Consider the following 11,336-nt stretch of genomic DNA (forward strand, 5'->3'; position numbering starts at 1 on the left):
ATCAATAGGAAAGTTTGTTTTAGGGGCCAACTTATCTCCTGCCGACCATCCCAGTTCTCAAAGATCGGACATTAATCAACACCAATGGCAGCCGATGAGTTCAAACAAATCCAATCTATGTGATATTTAATCGCACATTTGTGTATTGCCTTATATAATGCCATAGTATTTGTCTGGAATATGTTGATAGTACCCTTAAAGAAAAAAAATCCTAATGAGGGGGCCTCAATACACTAAAATATTAGCCAATTTTGGCAAACATGCATATCGGTGAAAGTGTTTGAATTTGAGGAGTCGTCCAAAATTTGCCCCAAAAACATTTGTCGGTTTGTAGATGTCATAGCAAATGTTTTCTTTTTAAATTTCTGTTAACACCCTCACTTTTAGGAACCAATAACATCAAGCTAAAGATAAAACGAGTTGACCAAATGAGTTGATAAACTCTTCCTAGGGTAACATCAATAAGAAATAAAAACCCTTTGTCCTTCACTCAGTCGTCCCCTGAACTTGGCCGCCCGCCCCAGACGCCTCATAAAACGTGCCGGCTCAGCCCACGGCGTGCGGGTGTGCGTCCAGACAACCCGGGCGGGGCCCACTTTGTCACGCTGACCGCCACGGCGCCATTGAATGCGCGCGCAGGGAGCAGAAGGTTCACAGGACCCCGAGCTATTCTCATGCAAAATGCACCGCAGCCTTCCATCCATCCAAACCTCCGCATTTCTTTTATTTTTCAGGAATCACACGCTCGTGTTTATTAATGACCACCAACAATGAACCAATCGTTTGTGTTCGTCATGTTGTCATAGAAACAATCAAAAAAGCTGGAAACACTGACTGGGCTGGAGAGCTTTTCTATGCAGGGAAGATAATAGAGCAGTCCAGGGTTTAGGGAAATAAGTGCCAACTAGCATGGAGAGAGAAAAAAAAGAAATTAAGAACTGAATTGGAACCAATTTAGGTTAAACATTTGAACCAGAAATAGATTGGGTAATTATTACAAACGCAGATGATCACACATTAATGATAAACCTAGGCAAAATTGAATTACCTTCAAATCTGATCAGCTTTTTATGAACATTGATATCAGTGGTTAGCGCGTCGGCCTCACAGCTCTGAGGTCCTGGGTTCAAGTCCAGATCGGTCCACCTGTGTGGAGTTTGCATGTTCTTCCCGGGCCTGCGTGGGTTTCCTCCGGGTACTCCGGTTTCCTCCCACATTCCAAAAACATGCATGGTTGGCTGATTGGACACTCTAAATTGCCCCTAAATATGGGTGTGAGTGTGCATGGTTGTCCTTTGTCTCCTTGTGCCCTGCGATTGGCTGGCCTGCGATTCAGGGTGTCCCCCGCTTCTGGCCCGGAGACAGCTGGGATTGGCTCCAGCACCCCCGTGACTCTAATGAGGATAAATCGGTTCAGAAAATGAGATGAGATGATATCAGACATTTTGTGTCTAAACAGAAAATCTTACTCTTGAAATAAAAACAAAAGAAGGAAAACAAGTCAATAGACGATACTCTCATCGACGTTACATTGAGTAAATCATTTTCTAACCCAACAGTCATCACCAATCACTTTTTTAGTGATAAACACTGAAGCAGCAAAATGGAACAAAGATGGCAACTGCCAATCAAGAAAAGACCAATAAGAAAAGACCATGCTAAATCCACATTCTAAATATGGCAACTTAAATCAGACTCAAGTCACATGTCTGAAGGTCTGGAATACCCCGCGTCTACCGAGCCACGCCATTGGCGCGAGTTTGATTGACTTGGGTCCACACTCCCTCTAATGGAAGCGGTTGGCTAATGCACTGACCCTGCAGTTTTTCCAAGGCTGCCAAGCGATAAGTGGCCGAATGTGCCGGGCCTTGTAAAATTAACAAGAGCCAGCCGTTACGTCCCCGCGGCACTTTAGCGTACATACATTGAGCCGCCGCACTTTTCTTTTAAAGCCCCAATTCCATATTTTTACACCCGTAAAGGTGGGCTTTACAGGGGAGGCCTTTAGAGCGCCGTTTACGTTGGATAAAATGCCTCTCAAGGTGTTTTAATGCCCGGCGGATTTATGGAGGCTGTCCAGTCCAGAGTGTCTCTTGTCCCGACTGCGCCGTCCGTGAAAGTGACTGCGACTGGACGCCATCCAGAGCTGCTTGGCACTGGCGCGCCTGTTTTAATATTGACATACACACCATCAGCGCCGTCCCAAGTGCGTTAATCATGTTTATTACACGGACTGTGGAATATACTCGTCCCGCAGTCGGGAGAGTATATTCGGGAATGTTTGGGTTATTTCGTATTATATACTATTTCAGGTCTTTGGCAGCCCGGCGGACGATGGGTTAGCACGTTTGCCTCAAAGTTCTGGGGTCAAGGGTTCGATCTCAGATGGGTCCTCACTGTGTGGAGTTTGCATGTTCTTCCCGGGCTTGTGGGGGTTTTCTCCGGGTGCTCCGGTTTCCTCCCACATTCCAAAAACATGCAGGGTAGGCTGGTTGAACACTCGAAATTGACATTAGGTATGAGTATGAGCGTGAATGGTTGTCCTTTGTCTCTTCGTTCGCTGTGATTGGCTGGCCACCGATTCAGGGTGTCCCCTGCCTCATGCCTGTAGTTAGCTGGGATAGGCTCCAGCAACCCCCGCAACCCTTGTGAGGATAAGCGGTACAGATAATGAACGAAGGAATTTCTTTCTTCTTTATTTTCATTTTTCATATTTGTGACATTATGTCTGTTAAACAACCCTCCAAAAATTCTGTGTACATCTTACGATATTCCTATGACAGCAGTTTGTTAGTTTTAAATTGGTTTGACAATTTGCTTTCTCTTTGTCCACATAACAAGCAGTATTACGATGAAAAGCAGTAAGACTCCGTCCGGCAGTTTGACAAAAACCTTTGCCCGTGTCTTTCTTAGTCATTTTACACTTGACTTACGACTACGTCTCTGTGCGGGTTTTATTCAGGTACTCAAACCATGCATTTACGATTCATTGAAGACTATACATAGTCCACAGGTGTGAATTTGACACGGTGCCGCGATTGTCTGGCGACCAGCCAAGGGTTTAGGACGTCTTTTCCAGGTGAATACCTACACATTTGTAAAATACGATGACCACGTGCGTCTCGGCCTGCTTCTCTTCTGCCGCCATTACATTTCTCTTCCATTTAGTGCACATGAGAACCGCTATTGTCCGCCACGCAAGGGCGAAGGACTGCAAAAGCGAATTATTCATGCCACATTTGAGTACATGCAAATGATGGGGCGCTCTCCCCCACCCTCTTCTTGGCACGGGGCCAGGTTACCTATGGCAACGGCGCCTTCAAGAAGCATCTTTCCATCCCTCCTCCTTCTCAGTCTCGCTCAATCAGTCGCCCCGCGACCACATCCAGCCTGCGGTATTGTCTCGATTGTTGCAATACCGGCCAGGTTGGCGGGACGTACCATAATTCACATTCAAGGTCAGAGGGGAGCGATGAGTTTCTACATTGCATCCCTATATCGAGCTACAGCATCTGGAAAAAAGAAATCATGCTAATATTATGCTAAAACTAATCATACTAATATTGTAGTACGTGATAATCCACGCCGGCCCGCCACCCTTACAGTTCTGGGGTTGTGGATTCAATTCCAGGTCATTCCTCGCTGTGTGGAGTTTGCATGTTCTCCCCGGGCTTGCGTGGGTTTTCTCCGGGTACTCCGGTTTCCTCACATATCCCAAAAAACATGCGGGGTGGGCTGGTAGAACACTCTAAATTGCCCCTAGGTATTGGTGTAAGCGTAAATGGTTGTCCCCGTCTACTTGTGCCCTGTGATTGGCTGGCCACTGATTCAGGGTGTTTCTCGCCTAGTGGCCGTAGTTAGCTGGGATAAGCTCCAGCACCCCCCGTGACCCTTGCGGGGGTAAACAGTTCAGAAAATGAATGAATAAATGATAATCCCAGGTAAATGTGGTTGACCTGTGTTTGTAAATTGGCAAATGAATAATTAAGTGTTGACAATTGGAGAATATTCTACTCTCCGCTAGAGGGCAGTGTCAAATTTGATTGACATAATTTCTGTTAGAAAGAAGAGTTTAAGTGTGTTTGAGACAATGACGCTGTTACATTCTAATAATTTCGCTCCACCTGTATTACTGTAAGTTAACCTTTGTCCTGTGCCAAACTTTTCATTTTATTAGTCACATTGATATGGATAATTACTGTATGTGCGCTCAGGTTGATAGCTGTTTCAATGTGTTAAATTAGTGTTAGCCGTGTTATGTAGCAAGTAGCTAGGTAGCTGTTTTTTTAATCACTTTAGGGTGTCATAAAGCACCAAATCAAAGGTTTGTTTCTTCATCATTTATATATTTTTTGTTGTAATTAGAAGTTAGGAAATAGAGCTGTTTTTCGGTTGAGGCCACCAGGTGACTAAACACCCACAATCTTCCTGTCGGCGTACTTCTCTGCTGTCACCTACAGGGAAATATCTTTTGGATAAATCATTTGTGTTTACGTATAGATGTTTATATTCTGTGAGTGTATTCGTCAAACGAACATGCAGTTGTATATAACTAACATAATCTCATCATTTTGCATGGAATTGTTGTAATTTGAATAAAATGCAAGACCAACTTCGAAACAGAAATAAAACATTAAGTTGCCATGTTCGGGACAATCAGTCTTTATTTTACTTTCAGATCATGTGCAGTTTGTCAAAGGGGGCCCTCATGTGGACAAATGAGGAACTGCTGTGCGTCAATGACATTGTGCAATGGAAGAACACATACCAAAGTAAGATATCATAAACACGTCCTTGCTTTACATATAAAATTCATATATTCAGTACGTATACATTGATTTGATTATATTGTTCAACCAGGCATATATTGCACATTTTCCAAGTTTATACTTTTTTATCCGAAATGCTAAGAATACCTTGGGGGGGAAATGAAGGCCTCTAACTTAAATACGTCAGTCAAGGAGAGGCCTTATATTTGCGCAAAGTGACTCTAAAAAAATCTTAAATCATCCAATCCCCCCAAAAATGCATGCATGACTTTCTCTCCTCACGATAACACTCAATCACCAAGATACTGCTTGAACAGGACAATTATTTCATCATGTGACATTCCTCACACTCTCGTGTGGTCAATCAAGTCAAACTCTTGGGATTATCTTTAAAAGAAAGTATCTTCCAATCTCAAAACGCACTTTCCGATAATCATTTGCTCTTTAAAAGTGATTGTTTGCAGTTTATACGTCCATTTTAGAGCTCCTTTGCTCCCACTTGTGCCCATCAGTGGGTGGATAAGCCCATCTGGTGAAATTTGAGGAGAAGGCTGTGCATGAGGTCAAAGGTGGTGAAGCTGATGCCCACCGCCACGGGCCCTTTGAGCCAGTTCATGCTCAGACCTTTGTAGAGTCCGCGCAAGACGCCCTCGTGGCTCACGATCTCGCGCATGGTGCCCAAGATAGTGTGGGAGGCAGAGCCGGTCACGCCGGCCGTCTGCATGCGGCGACGGACCACGTCCAGGGGGTACGAGGCTGACTGTCCGATCAGCCCGGCGCACGCGCCAAAAGCCAGGCGCTCCACTGTGTAAGGCTGAGCTCGTTTTGTCTTTTCTAGAAGCGAGGGAAAAAATGGTACAAAAAGAAGCGTAAAGTAGCGGTTTTGATGCATAGCTACTCAAAACAGTTGGCAGCACAAGAAAAAAGTATATACATGATTTAAATGAAAGAAACGATACTGTATAATAAAAATAATGTTGCCTGAATGACTAGTCTTTTGTGATACAGTGCAAACTGTCAATCCGTCAATTTTGTTTTTTACTTATTATTTAAAAGTGCTAGACAGTGGCTGTGAACTCAACTTATTTCAGAACAGGTGAATGTTTGGTACATGCTAAAAAAAATCAGCTTCATGTTGTCAAAGGTCACTCCAAGTTGAATTTTAACGTCAAAATTAAAAAAAATACATCTGTAATTCGTTAGAACAGTAGTTCTCAAAGCATGGTACGTTGTCTCCCTCTAGTGGCGATTTCAATAACCTAAAGTTTCGTTCATGCACAGTATATATACACTGCATTGTGGCACTGTAGTTTAAGTACCACAGTTAGTTCCATTGCACTTCTCGCATGTGGTTCCATTCTGTTTAACTTTAAACAAATATATTCGAATGTAATATCTTACAGGGTTTCAATAGAATTTAATGTAATATATAGGCAAAAAAGAACAAGGAGCAAAAATTGATTTTGTTTGCGACTTCTTATCCTGCACTTATTAATCTGTACCACTTATTCTTCATAACCAAATTCCTCAAGAAAAAAATGATATTACCCTTTTGCACTGATATACCATTTGTTTCTCAGCCAATTTGGCGCAAAAAATAACTCACTGTCATAACAAAACTAACTTGAAGTTGTGATGTACATTTGGTGTACACGGTAAGTATTTCTAAAATGATTTATTTTTCTACTACTAAAAGTTCCTCTTTCTTGAGCCAATTTATGTCCAGCTGTCTATTTGATACTTCTCAGAATTAAGAATGAACAAGTAAAAAGAGGTCAGCTACCTGTGTGAAGTTTCTTAAGCGTCTCATAGGTGAAGAACGTGATTCCAGCATAGGGAATGACACCCAGTATGGTGGGTGTAAAACCTCTGTAGAGGGTCTTAAAACCTTCCTCTTGGGAGATGCGCACAAAGACGTGCATAATGTTGCAGTACCTGTCATGATTACATTTGACAGATTAACTTAAATGGCTTCAAAAGTCCCTTATTTGGAATTCATTATTTGGAGACTCACATTTCTTTAGCCGTAACGGCCATTCGGGCCCGCACCATGTCCAGCGGGTACGTCAGCATGGCGGCGGTGGTCCCCGCCAACGAGCCGGCCAGGAAACGCGGGAAGGGCGGAAGGGCTCTGAAATCAAGCGGAAAAAAAGCAGTTGTAACGTTAAAAAAACGAAAGAAACGCGGCACAAAAGGGTTCATCCGTCGGTGCTTACTTTCCCTGGAAGCCGTAGTGGCCCCCTAAAGTTTGTTTGTACTGTTCGTGGGCGCAGAACTGGATGGCGGCGTAAGGCATGACCTTTACCATGGTGGCAGAGTTCCCCCGCCACAAGCTGAGGAGACCATCTTTCACGTATGAGCAGTAGATGAGTCGGAATGCCTCCTGGGAGGGAACAACACAGGTAAATATATCTAGAATTTGTTTTGATTTGAAAAAAGAAATGATCAGAAATTTAGCTTATCTTTGCCGTTTTTAGTTTAAAAAAAACACTACCGTGCAACTGATTAAAAAAATACTAAATTAAGGGACATTTTTGCAAATGCTCACCTTTGCCGAAAACCGATTAGAGGACACTGTGAAAGGGAAAAACAAAACGATTAGAGCAACAAACTCTACTTTGTCGGGTAAACATCGACTAATAGGATTAGCCGTGAGTTAACAGTTACATCAGACCCTTAACATTCTGCAACGAGCAAGGAAGGGAGAGGGCAAGTCAATGAACAATTCATGCTGAAAACCTTGACACCCGTATCTTGGGAATGTTTGTTTTCCGGCACTTGCCTTGAAAGATGATCTTGGTGCGATCCAGGGGCGCGATAGCAGTTTTGGCGACAGCCCCGGCAAACGCGCCACACAAAAGAGAGTCCAGAGCCGTCCATCTGGTCCTCAAGTCCTATTTGTTCCAAAAACAAAATAAATATATGACAAAATGAAAAACAGTCATGGTTGCAATCTGCTTATCATCGTTAAAACAAGGCAATGTGACTTATCTGTTAATCGTAGGATGATAAAAATTACACACATTTACACGTGCAGCACCCAAAGACATAGATAATTAGGTGTTTGATCATAAAAAAATGCCACAAAAACTCAATATATCTTCTGTGAATTAAAAATCTGTATATCTATCCATCTTGAGATATCAAATAAATTTCATCAAGGTGAATGTTGTTTTCCAAAACTACAATACGACATGCCATATACTACTATAAACATGTATAATAGTAAAACAATGTGATTTAGTCTTCAGTTTAAATTTCATATAGATGTCCAATTTATTTGAACTGGAAGGGGCTAATAAACTAACCCTAAAATCCCCCAAATCCTAAATAATCCTCCTAAAATAAACAAAATGTTAATTAAAACAAAATGAAGACAATTCAAATGAATGAAAACAAAAATATAGTCAACATTCACAGACATCTGTTGGCCAATTAGTTATTTTTGCATGACAGTTAAGAATCAAAATGTGCAATTAATGAAAGTTTACTGTCACAAAAACAATAAAAAAACAACCCAAAATGGTTGTTTAGTTGTGTTTTTTTGCGTGGCCTTTTTTATTTTCTGAAAACATTCGACTACGACTTTAGCAATGAAATTTCCTTTACATTGTCTTCGTGGAGGGAAAAAAAGTCACGGTAGGGTAAACTATTTGTGTGTGTTTGTGCGCATGCTTGCACGTGCCTCAAGGGCAGCTGAGCCACTCCAAGCGATAAGAGTTGCCCCACTTAAAAGAAAGATAAAAGTGCCATTTTGTGACTTACTGACCGGAAAGACATGATACACATTGATAATCAGCCGTTAATTTAATATGTAATTTTTTGTATTGTGTCTGCTTTACCTTTGGCTTCTTACTCAATGTTACAGATGTCTCTAATGACTGCTCAGTAAATATCGTTGAATGCAATATTTAGCCTTCAATAATACAACGCAGTCAATCAATCAGTATGATCCACCCACAAATAATGGAGGAATAGATAGAAAAATGATAGTGTACATGAGCATTGACTTTACAGGCCTTGAGCCAGTAAAAAAAAGACATCCACAGGCAATTTAGATTCTTTTTGTCTTTAAGAAAAACGTCTCTGCTACTTCATTGTGATTGTACGCAGTTTAATTACACAACTGAATTGGGAATCCCCGACTGACAAATACGAGAGTTAACAAATCCTGTCCATCAAGCTTTTCATGACGGACTAACTGGAATGCATTCATTCCACGTCTATGCGCTATTCCTTTTGAATTCAGAATGCTTGTAAATATGAACACGTGGTGTCATCTGACCCAGTTTCAGGCCGGCTGTTTGCTACCTTCTTGCTATTTCCAGCCAGCAGAGCCAAGCCTAACAACTACTGTGGCAGGCTATTTACTGGCAGGCTCACAAAAACGACACACGTCTGAGCAGGGGGGCATGCATGATATTCATCAAAAAGCCTTACCAAAGGCCAGTTTAGTCAGTTCTTGGTAATTAGTAATGTATTTGTCATGTTCCACACCCAAGCTTTCAAGGCTCGGTCGTTTTAACAATGCCGGCCAATTGCTAGTTGGGAGCTTGTATGAACATTTAAGCATCTATTATATAACCTGCTTGAGGTTAATAGAGTATTAGCTGGTTTTTGTGCAGGTCACGGCATGAACAGAAGTACTGCTTCTTAACTCTTTCAATGTTTTTAGTGAGAGTTGGGCAATTACAAACATTGTACCCAATGTTTCAAGGCCCCAATTTTACTGGGTTTCGTTACTATGTAAACACAGATTGCCTAATCAAAGACGACTCTTTTCTTTAATCAGTTATGAAAAAAATATTTCTAGTGTTCCGTACTTCATTAATCGGTATCAGAATGTGGTGTTGTTAGCAATTTTGGATTGAAAATTTGGGTAAAATAGCTTTTGGTGAAAATATTTTTTGTATGGCAATGACACTAGTTTAATTGTTTGGTGTCTATCACTGTGAATGGCAGTGAATGAGTTGATAGTAAAAAAAAATTCCACTGCTGTGTGATATTTCTGCACGGTAGTGTGAATATTTTCAGTCAAAACTGCAATGGTTTGCATTTTTTGCACTAGTGCAGATGTATTTTTTTTTATCAAAGCAACTTTTACAACAGCACAGATGATCAATGTGCTGAAAACAATAAAACAGGAACAATTCACAGGAATAAAACACAAAAAATTATTGTGCATTTTATTTAGAAAGCTTTTTTAAAAGCAATTTAAAAATAGAATATCATAATAAAAGGATCAGATAGCAGCCAATATGTTAAAACTGTCAACAAAAATCGCTGATAGAGGTTTTCAGATGTTGCTTCCACCCAAAATATAAAATAATTTATATAAGGAAAAGTTACTCATACAACAAAATATTTCATAAACACTGAAATGTACTCGTAGTCCATTGATAATCCCTTGAATCAAACAGTGTTACGCAACATGTAAATTTAAAGGAGATTCACCTTGGCTTGACCAGTGGCTGGCAGGGTGAGAACAGTGGCCTGGGCAACTGGCAAACGGCTCGAGTGGTCGTGCACACGGTGGGCCATGAGCTTATTAGTGGTGGAGACCCTCACACACACTCATGATTGAAAATCAGGGCAAAAAACGATGTCTGCAAAACAAACGCGATTTAGTCAGACTCGACAGCACGGCGTGTTCCCTTTTTTTTAAATCCTTTAATTTGCGTGAAGTTGTTCTGCGCATGCTCTTGCACAAAACTGTACACAAACAAGGGGGTCAGAAAGCCCCCCACCCTTCAATGACAACCCACAAATGAGTCGTTCTGACACAAATCTCAAATCAATCCGACACGAACTGTGATTAAACGTCACATTTCCGACTGTACCTGAAGAGGCTTTTGGCGTGTCATGTCAATATTTCTGCATGGAGGTCTTGTTTTTTTCCTTTCCTAGATGATCCACAACACGCGCGACTCAAGTCCAATGTCTTTTTTTGGTTGTTGAGGGAAACGATCCTGAAAGACACGTGTCAAAATGTCCTATTTATGGACGAATTATCCGAGGAAAACGAATCCGCGTTCAGTTAGTGCTGCTGCGCACCAGATTGTTTAGACTTGACTGACAAGGTCTGCGTCCTCAAGAAAGTGGGACGGCACTGCCCACTGTTTTGGACTACAACGCCCACAAGCGGAGATAGTCGCTCAGGGAAGTCTCGCGACACTTGGGCTGATCTTGGGTTGCCAGGTTTAGCTTGTCGTTTTGCCGTAAAAAAAAATTCGCCTTATGGGGTCATATTTTAGGAGTGATATACTTTAAAATCTTAAGGCGTAAAAGTAAGAATACCTAATGTATCTAAAATCAGTTTATTTAATTGCACAGTGGTGGCTTTTTTGTTGTTGAATATACAACTGAATATTTAGGTTTGACTGCTTTATAAGGGAAGTCTTTGACTTTGGTAATTAAAAAAAAGTTTTACATCATAAAGACCTGGCATGGACATCACACGTAGGACAAAATATTAACATTTTGTGATTCATACATGGCCTAAAATGTGTATGAGATGTCCACATATGTCAATGCCTGGTCTTAATTATCATTTTATTATTAATCTTT

At 41.3% G+C, this 11,336-nt stretch overlaps 1 protein-coding gene and 1 long non-coding RNA gene across 2 annotated transcripts; one reads left to right on the forward strand and one right to left on the reverse strand.

The window, feature by feature from the left end:
- The first annotated feature begins 4,064 nt into the window (after positions 1 to 4,064).
- LOC144079283 (uncharacterized) lies at positions 4,065 to 8,262 on the forward strand. The gene is made up of 3 exons (XR_013301491.1): positions 4,065 to 4,134; positions 4,679 to 4,772; positions 7,043 to 8,262. It is a non-coding gene; the product is annotated as an uncharacterized LOC144079283 (long non-coding RNA).
- Positions 4,647 to 10,888, reverse strand: LOC144079282 (mitochondrial coenzyme A transporter SLC25A42-like). Its single transcript, XM_077607949.1, has 8 exons — positions 10,610 to 10,888; positions 10,224 to 10,375; positions 7,552 to 7,663; positions 7,318 to 7,343; positions 6,986 to 7,152; positions 6,784 to 6,900; positions 6,553 to 6,704; positions 4,647 to 5,603 (listed from the first exon to the last, which is right to left on the reverse strand). Exons 2-8 carry the CDS (start codon positions 10,308 to 10,310, stop codon positions 5,278 to 5,280), a joined length of 987 nt encoding a protein of 328 aa, XP_077464075.1. The 5' UTR covers positions 10,311 to 10,375; positions 10,610 to 10,888; the 3' UTR covers positions 4,647 to 5,277.
- Positions 10,889 to 11,336: the final 448 nt, after the last annotated feature.

This window comes from Stigmatopora argus, chromosome 8, assembly GCF_051989625.1.
Source record: "Stigmatopora argus isolate UIUO_Sarg chromosome 8, RoL_Sarg_1.0, whole genome shotgun sequence".
Lineage (NCBI taxonomy): Eukaryota > Metazoa > Chordata > Actinopteri > Syngnathiformes > Syngnathidae > Stigmatopora > Stigmatopora argus.

Coding starts and splice junctions, on each gene's coding strand:
- LOC144079282 (XM_077607949.1), bottom strand. CDS start 10,310: ATGGCCCACCGTGTGCACGACCACTCGAGCCGTTTGCCAGTTGCCCAG. Junction 7,664..10,223: donor CAGCCACTGGTCAAGCCAAG/GTGAATCTCCTT, acceptor TGGAACAAATAG/GACTTGAGGACCAGATGGAC. Junction 6,901..6,985: donor CACTACGGCTTCCAGGGAAA/GTAAGCACCGAC, acceptor GCTTGATTTCAG/AGCCCTTCCGCCCTTCCCGC.